Source organism: Mastigoproctus giganteus, chromosome 1, assembly GCF_048544385.1.
Source record: "Mastigoproctus giganteus isolate SK-2022 chromosome 1, ASM4854438v1, whole genome shotgun sequence".
Classification (NCBI taxonomy): domain Eukaryota; kingdom Metazoa; phylum Arthropoda; class Arachnida; order Uropygi; family Thelyphonidae; genus Mastigoproctus; species Mastigoproctus giganteus.
In genome coordinates, this window is record NC_143575.1 from 125896428 (window position 1) to 125914698 (window position 18271).

General features: G+C 34.2%; 1 protein-coding gene across 1 annotated transcript in view; it reads left to right on the forward strand.

Moving 5' to 3' along the window:
- Positions 1-18271, forward strand: part of Uggt (UDP-glucose-glycoprotein glucosyltransferase) — an 820111-nt gene that overhangs the window by 14018 nt on the left and 787822 nt on the right. The window contains exon 2 of the mRNA XM_090386735.1: positions 5964-6097. Within this exon, the coding sequence (XP_090242861.1) occupies positions 5967-6097 (131 nt within the window). The 5' untranslated portion in view covers positions 5964-5966. The remainder of the gene's footprint in view (positions 1-5963; positions 6098-18271) is intronic.

An 18271-nucleotide genomic window follows, 5' to 3' on the forward strand; every position in this document is an offset into this window, starting at 1 on the left:
AGAATAAGGATGCCATCAGCATTTAGTGTACAAAATGCATTTGAAGCCTTAAACACTTTAATTAGGTCTACTGGCAGGTGCCTAGTTTCTGATATTCCAACAATATCCACCCTTGATGTTTTGACCAGCACTTCAAATTTATTTACTATACTTCTAGCATTGGTGTACATGCACCTGTTCTTATTCTTAGTTACCCTAACATAGCCCATGTATTTATTTGTTTCATGATGACTGCCATCAGTCCCTGAAACCCCCAGCATCCCTTGCTGCAGGCTGCTGCTCATTCTATTCTTTCATTTTCTAATAAATGTGCTAAAGCTGTTCAAGATGTGTGGCATTATTGCTGTGTTGATATGTGCTCATATCTCCATCTAATCTTTCTGCTTACTCTAAAGTTTGCGACAATTATAAAACTTGTTAATCAATCGATACTTCAATTTTGAGTGGATAACAATAGAAAGCACGATTTTTGTTCCAAATGGTTGTCATGCATACTGGTCTCGTGCCACAAATATTTGCAACTTCTGTCTGTCTGTTCTCATCTTTGTTACAGCTTAGCTATTCTGTTTCATCCTCATTAGTGTCATTATGATGCAAGAAAGCAAACTTATAAGCATAAGCCAAAAAAAAAAAAAAAACCCTTCCCATTTCACCTATCTATTTGCTCCAAACGTTTGTCCAGTTCTTCCTTAAAATCTACCAATTTCCAAAACAACAGTAGGAACTTTGTTCCAGAAATCAACTACTCACTGGCCAAAGGCAAAATTGTAAACATTTGTTCTGAAACTGTCTTTTCTCAATATCTTCATATTTGAATTTATGCCCTAAGTGCTTAATTTGAACAAGAGGAAGGATCCCATCAGCATTGAGCTTGCTCAAACCATTCAAAGCCTTATACACCTATATCAGATCACCATGCATGTCCCTAGTCACCAGATGCTGCAATTTGAAGAACTTAAGCATGTCTTAGTAAGAGCACCCCTTTGTCCCCTCACCGATCTCATTGTCCGTACTCATTCCTACATCTCTACATTCTTCCTAAATTGAGGCCTCCAGATCTGTATGCAGTACTAAAGGTGTGGCCTGACCAGTGCCTTATACAGAGGGATAATCATCTCCTTATCCCTGCTAGCAAAGTTCCTGTATATGATTGACAAGATCACATAAGCTGCTATGGCAACATGTCTGCACTGCTCTGAAAACTTCATATCTGACTGCACAATTACCCCCTTCCCCCAGGTCTTTTTCATTCTCCAATACCCTGAGTGTAGTGCTGCCCAGTTGGTTATTCTGGAGTTCATCATCAGCCATTTTCAATCCACTGCAGGATGAAGGCCTCTCCAGCAACTTTCTAGTTCCTTCTGTTTTGAGCACTGGCCATCCATTTACTACCCACAAACTCATGAATTTCATCTATCCATCTCCGCCTTTGTCTTCCAGATTGTCTTCTAGCTCCTCTTGGGTACCATTCTGTTATTTCCTTAGTCCATCTGTCATCATGTCTTCGAGCTATGTGTCCTGCCCAAGACCATTTTAGTTCTTTAGTTTTGATAAGAATGTCCTTTACTTGAGTTTGCTGCCTAATCCATGTGTTTCTCTTCTTATCTAACAGTCTGATTCCCAATATAATTCGTTCCATTCTTCGATGTGTAGTTCTCAGCTTCTCTTCCATTCTTTTGGTGAGTGCCCAAGTTTCACTTCCATAAGTCATGGTGGGAAGCGTACTTTGGTTCATTATTTTACGTTTCAGACCAACTGGGATATTGCTCTTCAGTATGTGACTATATTTCCTGAATGCTATCCATCCAAAATTTATTCTTCTCTTGTCTTCCAGTCATTTATCATTATTACAGCTAATAACTTGTCCCAGATAAGTATATGGCTCCACCTTTTCAATTACTGCTCCTTCAATCATTATTTCCCTTTCTGTGGCTTTCTTGTTCATCATTACTTTTGTTTTAGCCATATTCATCTTTAGTCCAAAATCCTTACTAACTGTGCATAACTATGCATTAAGATTTTCCTCTAATTCTTTGGGATCGTGGCTTATGACCACAATGTCATCTGCAAATTATAAATGGTTTAGGTACTCTCCGTTCACATTGACTCCTTTCTGCGACCAGTCTAATCTTCTGAAAGCTTCCTCAAGGGCAGCAGTAAACAGCTTCGGAGATAGTCTCCTTGTCGAACTCCTTTCTCGATTTTAAATTTGCTACTGTCTTTGTCTAGTCTAATAAAGGAAGTAGCACTCTCATATATTTTCTTCAAAATCATAATATATGGGGTATCTATGCCTTGTCTTTCCAGTGCCCGAAACATTGCCTTATGTTGTATGGAGTCAAATGCCTTTTCATAATCCACAAATGCCAGGCATAATGGTGTTTTATATTCATTTGCTTTCTCCATTAGCTGTGATATTACGTGAAGGTGATCCATAGTTGAGAATCCTGTCCTAAAGCCAGCTTGCTCTTTCAGTTGATTCTCATCAAGTATTCTTTCTAATCTGTTGGTAATGACCCTTGTGAACAACTTGTAGATGTGGGATAACAAGCTAATTGGTCTATAATTTCCACTTTCTGATTTATCTTCTTTCTTATGCAGCAAAACTATGATTGCATTATTCCACTGCTTAGATGTCACACCTTTTCTAATGCACTTTGTGAAGAGCCTTGCCAGTTTTTGTGTTATGTCTCTTCCTCTCAATTTTAACAACTCTACAGTAACTTCATCTTCCCCCGGGGCTTTCTGATTCTTCATTTTCTTCAATGCATGTTCTACCTGATCAGGAAGAATATCGGGTATGTCGTACGTGTCGCTACTTTGCAATCCATCTTCCCCACTGCTGGCATCATTCCTTCGCTCCTTGTATAATTCTCTATAGTAGTCTTCTGCTATTTGAATTATGCCCTCTCTACTGTTTATAAGTACACCATCGCTATTCTTCAGTTTCAGTATCATTTGTCTTTTTGTATTACTGCTCATGGCTGCTGATTTAAATCCTTTGTTTTCCCTTAATGCTTGTTCTACTTTTCTTGTGTTAAATCTTCTTATGTCCTCTCTGAGTCTCTTTCTAATGGCTTTGCATAACTCAGTATACTCAATTTTCTCCCTGTCAGTGTTTTTCTTGCTCTTTATTCTCTTCATTCTGGAGTTACTGCTACCCATACGCAGTACTTTACATTTGTCAATTTTAAACTTCAGTTGCCACTTCTTAGCACATCTGCCCAACTTTTCAAGATCCTGTTTTAGCAACGTACTGTCATTAACAACCCTGCCAACCTTATTATCATCTGCAAACTTGGACATTAAGCCTGATATACCTTCATCAATATCATTCATAAATATAGAAAACAACAATTGTCCCAAGACAGAACCCTGTGGGACTCCACTTCATTGTAGTCATTATACGTTGTACTCGTTGAAGCCCACAAAGAGCAGTGTTCATTGATTACCACTGTCTGTTTTCTCCCACTGAATCATCCCTTTTTCCATAGCAGCAATTCGCCCTTAATGCCTTATCGCTCCAATTTGTACAGCAGTATGTGCAACAGTATCAAAAGTTTTCTTGAAATCCAAGTATATGATATCAAAATTATTTTTTGCATCCAGTTGCTTTGTGACGATATTGTAGTATTCAATCAAATTGGTTAGGCAAGGTTTCCCCTTAACTAATCCATGTGATGTCTGAACGATAACTGCAATTTTGTCTGGATAATCCTGCATTGCTTCCTTAACCAGTGACTTGATTATTTTCCCTGGAACAGAAATTAAACTAACAGGTATGTAATTACTCTTGTCACTCTTTGATACCTCTTTGTGAATTGGGGATACATTTGCACGTCTCAAGGCTATGAGGATCTCCTCTGAGTCCAAGGTGCTCTCCTAATAATGGCTAATGGTTTGCTTACTTCCTTTGCTGCCTCCCTTAATATAACGGATAGATCCCATTGCTCCAGTTTAATCAGCAGTATTTTATATGTAACAGTATCAAAAGCCTACCTGAAATTCAAGTATATGATATCAGAATTATTTTTTCATCCAGTTCCTTGGTCACTGCATCATAGTAACCTATCAGGTTGGTTAGATAAGACTGCTGCTTAACAAATCCATGCTGTGACTGCAGTATAATTGTGTTCCTGTCTAGATGGTCCTGCATTACTTTTTAACCAATGACTCCTTTATTTTCCCTGATACAGATTTTAAGCTGACAGGTCTGTAATTACTCATGTCATCTTTAATCTCCTTATATAAAATAGTGATACATTTGCACATCTCCAGTCTATAGAGAACTCCCCTGCATCTGAAAGATGCTCTCTTAATTATGGCTAAGGGCTTGCTCACCACCTTTGCTGCCTCCCTTAATATGGGTTGGGCAAGGTTGGTCAAATTCTGATTATTGGGAAGGGATACTGTCATAGCATCAGAGCCCTGTGTGGTGGGGATTATCTCCTTTGGCATAAAAAAAAAAAAAGAAAAACTAGTTTCTTTGCATCTTGTTAACATTTCTTCTAAAAAAACTACTCAGTCTTTACAAATCTTAAACTTGTCTTACCATTGCATATTGTTCCCACATCTGGGATAGTGTCCCAAAACATTCTCAAGCTTCCTTCTTGACTTCATTCAAAAAAAGCTCAATCAAGTTTATTAATGAGCCATCTCTTACAAAGTGCCTTTACTTTCCCTCTCATAGGCTGTTTTTCCTGCGTGTATTTTCTATACTTCCATGGGCATTGTTCTTCCAAATTGGAATCTGTAATTTTATTACTCTTTCAAACTAGACTGAATAAGTGCTGCAACAAGTCAGCATCTATTCACTGTCTAACTTCAAAATGCACAGAACTAACTTTTCTTCTTCATCATTTATCCTTTCTGTTTCTGCTTTCTGAAACATCCTTCTTTCACATGTATTTCCCAAAAACTATTATCTATATTATCTATATGTATATTATCTACATAAATTCAAGTCTAATATCAACATTGTATCTTCTTGCTTCTGCTGACTTGGTTGTTATAACACACACACACACACACACACACACACACACACACACGCGCGCGCGCGCGCGTGGGATTTTATTTTTAGTTTCTTCATAAATAAATAATAAAAATACAGATATCCTTTAAGTTTGCATTGCAGCCAAGATGTATTTTCATGTACACACACAGACACGCTATATTCTTATTAACATTATTTGAAATATTTGCTTTCACATATTTGTGAACAGAATCCTGATGTGATTTGCAGTGTGCTTTCTTATGATGATTATCACGGGATCGGATATGTGTTGGCAGTATCATTTGCATTAATAGGGTTTCAGGTGTGAATGATACTTTGTTGTTATTGAGTGTATATACCTGTGGAGATATACCGTTTTTATTTGAATTGATAATAATATTTAATCTTATTACAAAAAGATATAAATGCAGAGAAATAGCCACATTGAACAAATGCATTACTACGTAGAGGCTTTCTCTTTTTGAAGGCTGCATAAAGAAATGGCAAAATATTTCAGAAGATTAATATTTAAATTAATAAAATTTACGAAGGAATCACAACAGACTGATCAACTGGGTTCTTGATTTTTTAATCACACATGTGCTATTTAGGCCATGGTGAACCAAGTCAGCTGGACTAAATACGCAAACATTGTATTATAGTATACAAAATGATTTTGGATGATATTTAAAGTGCAAATGAAACTAATATGAAGTATATCTGTTGGAAAAAAAATTAATCTGATTTTACTTTTATATTCCAAGGGAAAATTATTTTTGAGATGATAAAATTTTGCAATGCTGAGCATTTTCAAGGATAACTATGTAACTAAAAATACCTGTGATTAACTATGTAACTAAAAATACCTGTGATTAAAGTAAATTAGAAAATTTCTTTTTTTTTTTTACTTTGTATGGATTATTAGATTAGAAGCAAGTTTTTTTTTATATTTTTCATTCCTCCACAGGATATGTGTGTGATTTTATACTTCTTTGCCAGTTGGTTCATTATTCCTTCTGTGTTTTCTCTGCCCAGCCAAAAATCTGTGTCTATTGTGTTAGATTCAAAGTGGAAAGAAACACCACTTCATTTAGAAGCAAGGTAATGAGTTTTGTGTTTTAAATAATTAGGAATTTGTATTACAATTTGCTGATGCCAAACTTTTATTTTGAGCATTGAAAATAATAACCATCAATACCATTAATCAATTTCCAAATATGCATGTGTTTATATATATTGTGTGCATGTGTTTTCTTTGTTGAGTGACCCAAACACTGAGAGTGTGTTTGTTTTATAAACACATTTAATAATGTATTGAAAGAACCATCAAATGGTTTTTTTCAAGGCATTATCAACAAATTGTGCCCATATATATACAGATTCTCTTGAAACTCTATAGAGACATGCTGCCATCTATCAATCAACTGTTTACTAGTATTGATTGCCATTTGTATATTTATAATTTAAAAAAAAGTTCAGAAAATTAGCATTTGAAGGTACATACTCTTTCAACAAGATTTAAGATAATACGGACTTGCATAAGATGAAATTGAGGAAATTCTCTGTTTGAGAATTTCTTCAATTTTGGCAATTAGGATTAAGAAGCTAGTGAAACTGAATGAAATGATACATATAAATATAAAATCAGGTATATCTTCATAAATGTAGATGTATAGCCATTATCACGGGATCGGATATGTGTTCATGGCCTGTGAACGTGTATGTTAAGGAGAAGACAATGAAAAATAAAAAAAAATAAGTAATAACAAGTTTAATATTTTTAATGAATTTTTCCCTTTTTTTTGTTTTTCACAAACTTACAAATTCTTCAAAACATTCCCTCCAAGTTGCTTGCACAGCCAAGAAACTCACTCACAAAAGGATTAAAAGGAATTAATTCTTTCTGTGGAGATGTAATATTTAGTATAATCAAAGCATTTTATTTTTAGCTGATTTTGCATTTCAAAAGGTCACCTTAAAAATTGATTTTCATGGCCTGTGAACGTGTATGTTAAGGAGAAGACAATGAAAAATAAAAACCTGACATGTTTTGTTTATACTCCGATAATCAGTTAGTTACTATGTGGCTGAATTCAAAATTTAAGTACATCTTATCTGTAATCATCCTAAACTTATATATATATATATATATATATATATATATATACAGGGTGATTCACTACCAGTGCGACAAACTTGCAGGAGGTGTAGGGAGCACAAAGACGAATCGGAATCACATAGCATTGCAGGGTCTGAAATGCCTTCGTCATGCGGTATAGGACGTTGAACGGGAGGTTGCGTGAACAGCCATCCCGCTGGAAGTCAGCATTTGCGAACCAGTTCCCGAGGCAGTAGTATGGACGAGTATTCAAACGTTGAACTGGCTGACATGCACCTTGCGTATGGAGCTGTGGACTGTAACGGGCACGCCGCTCTGTGCTTGTACCAGGAACATTTCCTGCACAGGCGTGCTCCTCATCATAAGATTTCGCACGTGTGCACAGAAGGTTACATGAGACTGGTTGTTTCACGAGAGGTACCATGAATCAAGAGCGAACAACGGATGCCAGACAATGAGGAAAATGTCCTACGTCTTGCAGAAGGCAATCCGAGAACAAGTACTCGAGCGATAGGCCAACAATTGGATATTTCCCAATCCACTGTATGGAGGATACTGTCAACAAACCAAATGAGTTCATACAAGCTGCAATGCGTCCAATCATTGGAGTCTGCGGATTATCCACTCCGGAGGACTTTTGCTACTTGGTTTCTTCAACAGAAATGGTTCGCAAATGCTGACTTCCAGCAGGATCGCTGTTCACGCAACCTCCCGTTCAACGTCCTCTACCGCATGACGAAGGCATTTCGGACCCTGCAATGTTATGTGATTCCGATTTGTCTTTGTGCCCCCTACACCTCCTGCAAATTTGTCGCACTGGTAGTGAATCACCCTGTGTGTGTGTGTGTGTGTGTGTGTGTGTGTGTGTGTGTGTGTGTGTGTGTGTGTGTGTGTGTGTGTGTGTGTGTGTGTGTGTGTGTGTGTGTCAGTATTTATAATTATTGATAAAGTAAAGAAAGTTAAAATGACAATAACTGTAACTAATATGTAAATAATATTTGAGTCAATGCAGTTGCAAGCAATCATGCAATACACCCATAATGTCTATAATATTAAGGATAATATAAAGAACCATTAGAATAAGCAAATAAATCCAATAATAATACCATCAGGGACCTAAGAAAACGCAAAAAAAAAAAAATATCGCTTTTTACCGACAATCTAGATGACTTCAGCTGGGGCCAACCACCCAGAATGAAGGCAAAAAATGACAAGAGGTTCTCTGTTTCTGTGATGATCAATATATGCTAAATAATTTAAATCTAAACCAAATATAAACCAGTGTAAATCGAAAGATGATAATAAAAGTTAAGAAAATTTAGAAATATTAGAATCAAAGGTAAGAAATATAAGTAAAATATAAATGTAAGCATATATTAATCATTGTTGACCCGACAGAGAACGTAATTTAATGATTAAAATAAGATTAAATATTCCTCTAATTAAATGTTCCTCTAATATAATAATCAAAAAAAAAAAAAGTTAACGTCTAATAACCTAAAATATCCATTTATATATGGCATACCCAAATTTCATAAAATACCGATTGCTTTTAGATTCATAACATCATGTAGAGATAGTTATGCTAAATTTCCCGGAAAAACATTAGAAAAGTTACTTAAAATTATATTAAATAACTTAAATAAAACTATTATAATAAATAATAACTTACCTATTATAAATGCTCTAAAAAATAACAATATTCATCAAATACAAACATTTGACTTTAACAGTCTATTTACGAGCATTAATCTTGATAACTTAAAAGTCGTCCTCCAGAAACTATATTTAGAAAATAAAAATGCTATAAAGGTTGATTTAACCTATTGGGATTCTCTAATAAAATTATGCAACTTTAATAATTATATATATGACGGAACATCGTTATACCTACAAGTGACTGGCACCCCTATGGGAAGTCCAGCATCAAGCATAATCGCAAACCTTTATCTACATTATACAGAAAGAGAATTCCAAGATAACCTACTTATATATAGATACGTAGATGATATATGTGTTTTTAATTGTCCACATTTTGTCCAGGATTACAGTAAATTATATCCAGTAGAACTTGTATTGGAAAAAACTAATAGTTCCGATACTATAGCAAATTATCTGGATCTTCATATAGAAATATTGCATAATAATAATATAGTTGTAAACGTATATAATAAAAGAGACGCATTTAATTTTAACGTAGTCAGCTAGTCAGCCTTACAAATTGGAAATCTAATATATCAAAATCAGTGCATGCTAATATAATTTTATCACAATGTCTAAGGATTGCTTATATCTGCAATAGTAATAAAAATTGTTCAGCGGGCTTAACAGCGTTGTACGGCAGGTTGATCAATAATAATTTCCCTATCGCTTACCTGAAATATCATTTCAGGAAAGTGATAAACATAATTAATTTCAAAAATTTGTTTTCTGAACCTATTGTTTTAATATAATTTTCAATATAATCGTTATATTTAGTGCCATGTATATATGTAAATAGGATACACTTTGCATTCTTGGTGTCTTACGGCGTAGAAAACTTGTACCCACCGGCTTGCAAATTACAGTGTATCTTTTTTTTATTTATTTTTTTTATATATAGTTAATATATAGTTAAATTCATTTAAATTTACTTAAGTTCACGCTGAGATAACATGCAAATTCAGCTCAGGGTACTACTATAGGAACGGGTTTGTGATCCCGGGCATACCCGAGCCACAACTCATATCTTGTAATGTCTTTAAACTGTCCTACACTCTTTATTTTTATTTCTCCGAAATTATTAAAGCAATCCGAGGATGTAGGAGAAACTATTTCTTATCTATACCACTATTTTTCGCCTTTGTGGAGTTCAGGTTCTATTATTCCTACTCCTTTAGTTTTTCTTCTTACTATCTGCATGTTTCTCTATGCGTTAATTTAATTATTTATTTTTACCGTATCCATCACATAGGGGGCACCACATTATTTTGACGACTATTACATTATGTCCTAGATACGGTCAATATGTAGTATGTATTATATATTTAATCTTATTTTAATCATTAAATTACGTTCTCTGTCAGGTCAACGATGATTAATATATGCTTACATTTATATTTTACTTATTTCTTACCTTTGATTCTAATATTTCTAAATTTTCTTAACTTTTATTATCATCTTTCGATTTATTTATATTCGATTTACTTTCGGCCTATACTGGTTTATATTTGGTTTAGATTTAAATTACTTAGCATATATTGATCATCACAGAAACAGAGAACCTCTTGTCGTTTTTTGCCTTCATTCTGGGTGGTTGGCCCCAGTTGAAGTCATCTAGATTGTCGGTAAAAAGCGATAATTTTTTTTTTTGCATTTTCTTAGGTCCCTGATGGTATTATTATTGGATTTATTTGCTTATTCTAATGGTTCTTTATATTATCCTTAATATGTATATATATATACAGTGGAACTTCTCTCTTACGAAATTCTATTTAACGAATTTCTCTATATTACGAATTTTTTTGCAAAACATTGCACCTTGAAATGAAATTACATATAAAATTAACCCCATATAACGAAGTGTTAGTCTCTCTATGACAAATTTTTTAAAAAATTAATAAAAGCATTTTTGAAGATTTTCAAGCATTTACTGCTAAACAGCCACTTAAATATACTGCCTCCTTCCTTCTGAAATTGCGCATTAGTACCTGGAATTAAATAATCATCCTTTTAGTGAACACTTGTGGCCACTAAAAGGATGATTATTTGACGCCCGTAGGAGAGTCTTTGTTTCATTTTTGTTACAGTTATTAAACCAAATGGGTTTAAAAGTGGTCGTAAACTTTACAATAAATAGGGTAGATTTGTAAATTGATGTTGGGTCAGGGGAAAATGAAATTCGCTGCGGTAAACCTTTAGCATGCTGCGGCGGCAATACATAGAATGCTACCATAGTCGGTTTTTAGTAATGCCTACTGAGTGACATTCGCTTCTCACCTCAGTTGTACCACGTGACCTTCTTGTCGATCATTATATGATATGTCCGTTCTCGTCAATTTCGTTAGTCATTAATCACATAGGCTATATGCTCTTGTATTTTTTTTTTTTTTTTTTTTCTGAAAAGTAACATACAGCATACATTAATCATAAATTTTCTTTTGTGTATATATGAATGAAAGCAGAATAAAAAAAATTCACAAAGTCATATTTTTTCAAAGGTAGTGATACTGTTGAATTGGCAAGCGAACATCATTGAATAGGCGGTACCTGTACTAACAATTCACTATATGGCCAGCACAGCGAAGTTTGCGGTGTATGTATCGGCAAGAGCTGCAGTCCAGTAATTTTTACAATTGAGAAAACAATGTCGAAGAGAAAGTATTAATGACAATTGTGAAAACACTTTCTCGATTTTAAAAATGATTCTCGATTTTTAAAATTGTATCAATTTAAATTGTATCAAATCGAGAATCAATTTTAAATGCAATCGAAGGAGGAGCAGACAAGAAACGAATTAAGTTGTGTATATACGAAGATGTTGATAAAGCTGTTCTAAAATGGTTGAAATGATACGTGAAAAGAATATCGGGCCTAATAATTAAGCAACAAGCTCTGAAATTTGCACAGTCCCTTGGACATACAGAATTTAATGCGAGCACTGGGTGGCTAGATAAATTTAAGAGGTGCCACAGAATGTGGAAAAGGTTATTTGTGGAGAAAGTGTTAATGTAAGCGAAGAAGATTGCAACAGTTGGAGGAACAATACCTTAAAGAAGATTTTCGAAGAATATAAGCATAAGGATGTTTTTAATGCTGACGAAATGGGCTTATTCTTTAAATGTTTACCGAATAGAACACTTGCTTTTAAAGATGATAAAATTTTTGGCGGAAAACAAAGCAAAGAAAGAATCACTGGGCTAGTTGGAGCAAATATGACAGGAAGTGAAAAATTAAGACTTTTAGTTATTGGAATATCAAAAAACCCAAGATGTTTTAGAGGCACAAAATTTTTGGAAGTTGACTACACTTTTTAATAAAAAAGCATGGATGAAGAGTGATATTTTTGAAGAATGGATATTAAAACTAGTATAACAAAAGAAAAAAGGAAAATCATGTTGGTAACTTTCAACTGTCCGGCACATCTTGCCAGTATTTCTGCCAAACTGAAAAGTGCGAAGTTGTTTTTACCACCAAACGTAACATCAAAACTCCAGCCAATGGACCAAGGCATTATTAAAAATTTTAAATTTCATTATCGAAAGAGAATAATAATGAAGATTGTAAATGCGTTATCAGAAAATAGAAACTTGGAGGTTACAATTAACCTTAGAGATTGCATCTCTGAACTGGCAAAAGTGTGGACAAACGATGTCACTGAATACACTATTCAAAATTGTTTTTTGAAAGCGGGATTTGCATTGAATACAGAAGTCGAACAACAACTGGACGAACAAGATGAATTGCCCCTTTCACAACTGAAAACTTTTGGACATTATTAGAATCGTCCGGAAACATCGAAAATGAAATAACACTGGATAGTTATGTTTATGTAGATCACAGTAGAACACCCAAATGAAGATAAAATACTGCTGAACAGTGTTAAACGTGACCATGATCACGAAGAAATTAACGATGACGCATGAGAACAACCCGTAGAAAAGCCAACTCGCGAAGAAATGATTAACGCTTGATTAACGGTTCGTATGGGTCTACAGTTTTGTGAAAATGTTCCTGATAATGTTTTTAATTCTCTGAGCAAATGTGAGGTTTTCTTTGAGAATCAAAGAAAACGAAAATTTGTGATACTTACCGGCAAAAATTGTGTAAATGTAATTTAAATAAGTATGTTTTTGAAATAAAATACATTAAAAATAAATGTAGATTCGTTTTCATTTTCTAATTAGATAACAATTTTTAATAAAAAAGATATTCTCTGTATAACGAAATGTCTCTATAATGAATTTTTTTGCTGAATTTATCGAATTCATTATAGAGAAGTTCGTCTCTCTCTCTCTCTCTCTCTCTCTCTCTCTCTCTCTCTCTCTCTCTCTCTCTCTCTCTCTGTGTGTGTGTGGAGAGAGGGAGAGAGAGAGAATCAGAATTTAGTTTATATATACACTTCAGTTATGTGCTTCCCATTTACAATTTGCTGTTGATGACATCATCAAATAGTGCCGCTGCACAGAATTTAAAACTGTCTGAGACCACTGTAGTTACGTCTGCAAAAGCAAAATCAGTTTCCTTTTCTAGTTACATATTTAAGGTTTCTCATCAGTATGTTGTGATCATTATCACTAGTATTTCTTTTATTTGTAGATTCTTAATGCACGAAGAGTCAATGCTGATAATCAGATTGAGACTATTGCTTTTCTTGTTGCCTCTCTAACATACTGGTGTATAAATGAATAAATTCAGAAAAGTCTTGCTACTGTGTGCATTTGCAACCCACAATCAATATCTGGAAAATTAAAATTCCCATTACAGTGACTTCTTAATTTACATGAGGGTTGCGTTCCAGAATGTCTCACACAATCTAAATTCAAACGTAATGTAAACAATTACAAAAAAATGCAATAATAGGCCTATGAGAGTAACTCTCATCTAGCTAAAGTTACACCTACTGTCTCCTGTGGTTGCTTCTAAGCATTAATTTTGGGTCCCTTGATTTGGAACCTAGTTCTTGATGATTGGCTGCTTAGGACAACTGAATTTCAAAATGTGCAACAACTTGCATATGCAGATGACCTTGTCATTTTGGTGAAAAGAAATTCAAGATCTTGATTTAGAACTGTATGCCAATAAAGTACTCCTTGCGAACTATCGTGTTAGTCCTCTAAGAATAAATTGAAATTATTCCCAGTCAAATCCAAGATTATGGTTTTTAAACACAAATTAGACCATGGCAGACCACCAGTTGTAAAACTTGATGAGAAATTACTTCCACTCGTCCGAAGCACCAAATTTTTAGGAGTCATCATTGGTGACCGCTTTTCCTTTACTACACATATCCAACATGTCTGTCAAAGTTAAGAGTTTTACTGCAATGCTGCTCCGAATTACCAGACAAGACTGGGGGTTGAATACCAAAACCCTACATCTGTTTTATAATGCTGCTATTATCCCAATTACATCCTATGCCACCAGTCTTTTTTAGACATACTGCACTTAAAACTGTACAAAGTTATCCACTATTCAACAAATGTGAAGTAGGCCAACTCCTTGGCCTACTTCACATTTGCCGAACAGTATCAATTTCAGCTCTACAGACTCTTTTGGGCACCATACCACTTGACCTGCATGTTGTGTTTAGTCTTTGTGTTTACCTCTGCCAAGGCATTTCTACGGAATTTCAGGGAATCAATTCTAATCCTCAAGCTGATCCCAAAACTGAATGAACCCGATGCTGAAATTTGTTAGTCAACACCTGGCAGAATAGATGGAACCCCCATTGCATTTGCTAATGCTGTTGTTCTAGCTTGTTGTAAGTTGTAAATAAAAGCCATCTTTACTCTTTTGATATTCTCAGTATCTGTTAAAGTATCAGTTCATTTGATTTTATCAACTTCTGGACAAATTGGAATTTTTCAGATGTGTGAAAATATCTCAGTTACAGTTTTTGTTATCTCAAACAAGGTTGTCTGTTGACAACTAAGGTCAACAGGTGCAATTTCTTGTTTTTAAAGCTGGTTTTGTGTTACCATCTGGTATAAACTGTAGTCACAATTAGTTGGAAAATCAGGTAAGGGATGGCAGCATATACTATAACAATTTCAAGACAATTCTTGTAATAACAGACATGGTTTGAAACAACCTGTGATCTACATGTGTGCACTACTCAGTACATAGATCTCATATGTATTTTTGATTTTTTCTAATTTTCAGGGCTATTTTTGTGCTGCTATCTATTATAAATTATTTAGAATTAGTTGGAAAGTCAGATAAGAGATGGCAACATATACTGAAAAAATTCAAGAACAATCCTTATATTAACAGACACAAAAAAAATTTTGTTTAAAACTTAAATCTGTGATATATTCTGGGTTAAAGAAGGTTTTTCACTATGTTATGCAATCCTAGTAATTCATATTTTATATAAATAAGCATGCACTTGAATTGCACTAGTTAAAAATGCAAAAGTTAATGGTAGAGCCAGTCATAAGTTATATTATTATTTTTTACCTTTCAGTACCTGAAAGGTGATTATATTATACAGAAAAAATTAGTTTACATATCTTTCATATATATAAATTTCACACAAAATAGTTTTTTCTTCTGTAATCAAACAAGTGCAATTTGTTGTTCTAAAAGCTGGAGGTATACGAGTCAAAGTGTGAATGAATAAATGTAATAATTAGTAAAATGATCTTCTTTGGATTTATTCCGTTATTACAACGGTCCTTCTCCACCTAACATCGAAAAGTCATTCCTTTATTCTGTTTTTTTTTCCATTTTATTCTATCTTCCCAATGTCCGTCCACCAGTCCTCTTCTATCTCACACCCTCTATCCATGGTCTTCCTCTCTTTTTCCTTCTCCATGGCTCCAGAGGAGCCATGGAATGGATGCCATGGAGAAGGAAAAAGTCTGTTGTCCTCCATTCTCTTCACATTGCCAAACCACTCCAATCTTTTCTCCTCTCTTTTATCAATTGATGGTTTTTGGACATTCATTGTATTCCTTATCACATTATTTCTAACTTTTTGAGACCTAGACTTTCTTGCTGATCTCTGCCAAAAATTTATCTCAACGGCCAGTGGTTTATTTTTTTTGTCTTTCAGTTAAGGTCCAAGTCTCACATCCATATAATAAAACACTTTGTAATATTGCATTATATATTTGAAGTTTAGTTTTGTTAATAATATTTTTATTCCATAGCACAGAATTGAGCATTCCTATGACCTTTCTACCTTCACCCAATCTTCTCTCAATTTTCTGTGCATATGATCTGTCAGCCTGAATAATTGCACCCAGGTATTTAAATTGCTGTGCAGTTTTCACCTGTATTCCATCTAAATCCAGAACATCCTCACTTCGATTTGTGTACTCTGTTTTATTAAAATTAGCTGTCAGTCCCCCATGTTTTATATTCTTCTAGTAACTTTCTGCCAATGTAATTTACATCGTCATCATCATGTGCTACAACAACTTGGTCATCTGCAAACAGTAGATTGTAATGGTACTTATTTTGACCAAGGGAAACACCCATTGAACTGCACTTCTGTGACCATGGTCTTAGAGCAACTTCCAGGTACAGCTTAAACAAATTGGGTGACAGACAGCATCCTTGAAGTAGTCCTTTGGAAGTCTTAAATTTTCTTGATATTTTTGAACTAATTTTTATACAGCATGTATTGTTCTTGTAGATTCTTCTAATTATTTCAATTAATGGCTGGCTTATTGACATTTTTTCCATAGCCTTCCACAGAAGATTTCTTGGTACATTATCATATGCTTCCTCTGGTCTATGAACAACATACATACATCTTGGTTTGTAACCTGACATTTTTACAGAATTTGGTTAATAGTGAATAAATAGTCTATACATGATCATCCAGTCAAAAAGCTACACTGTTCCTCACAAATAACAATCTTTTGTTCCAGTTTTGATTTTATCACTTTTCCAAATAGTTTAGCAATAGAGCTCAACACAAATTCCTCTATAGTTGGAGCATCTTCTTCTGTCACCTTTCTTGAAAATTGATGTAATGTATCCGATTGTCATCTCATCTGGTATTTCTTCGCCACCACATAGTTGACATTTGTTGAACAATCGAGTTAGTAGATTTATAACTTTTCGACCTCCACATTTAAGCAGCTTCATGTTAATTCCACCTGGGCCTGGTGCTTTTCAATTTTTTGCCATTTTTATTTCCAGTTCCACTTACTTAATTTGGATGTTCAATCCTTTTTTCCATGACAACATCTAGGTTGGAATTGAACACAAAATCCTATGATGAATGGTGCATTCACTTCGGGATTGTACCACTCTACCAAAGAAGAGCTGCGGCAGACTGCAAATTCCTAATGCATTTCGTCTCTGGAAAGTTGGATGTCCCCGAGCTGCTCTACCTCATCAACTTCAGCTGTCCTCCAAGAGTCTTGAGAAGACAAAATATGCTGGCACAACAGCCATTCAGAACTGATCAACTCAGATTCCATTACTTCAACAGAACTACAAAATTGCTGAATGAATCCAACATTGATATCCTAAATGAAAACATTAATATCAAAAAAGAGCTACAAAGGTTTTACAATCAAACTAATAGAGAATGAAAATAAATGACTAATTTAATAATAACAACAATAATAATACTATAAAGATAGGTATACTTAGCTTTAACAAAAAAAAAAAAAAAAAATTTTTTTTTTCAATGAACAAAGATAAGAAATAACAATTAGGAAAAAAAAAAAAAAAAAAAATAGGGATAACAATAAGAATAATAACACAAATCAATCAATGCAACTACTTAATGTGAACTATCAAGAAAAAACAACAAAATGCTTAGAAATACAAATTTCTCTGTTACCACAGCATTTGCTTAAATGCAAATCGCTTGTAACGTATTACAATGCATATATGATATGCATTGTATATGTTGTAAATTGACCTTGTATATTTGAAATTGTATATTGATACCTGACATTGTGTACAGATTGTAAATAGAATGATTACTGTATTGCTACTGTAAAATTCCTCCTCTGTAAGGCTTCGGCTGTTTTGGAGTAATAAAAAAAAAAAAACTGTCTGTTTTAGTTTCTTTAAATTCCTCTCTTTCTTCATTCAGTAGCTGTTAATAATTGACCCATTCCTTCAGATCTATCATTTCCAGTCTAGCATTTTGCTTATGAGGTTTCCTTAAAATCTTCATTACTCTCCACACCTCTGCAGATCTTGTACATCCTAGTTTGCTGTTCACCTCGGCACATGCTCTATCCCAGGACTCGTTCTTTGCCTTGAAGACTTCCACTTTCATTTCCTTTTTTTTTTTTCTTTTTTTTTTCTATATATATTTTTCTATGAACTATTGGCTTGCTTCCTTTTTCTCCTTTTTTTAATTCCTTAATTTCCATGTTCAGCCAATCATTTTGTTTCATCTTTTCACCTATTGCCTCTCCAGCAGTTTTCTTCCTTTAGGTATTCATAACTCCTCATCATCATCAGCCATTTTCAATCCA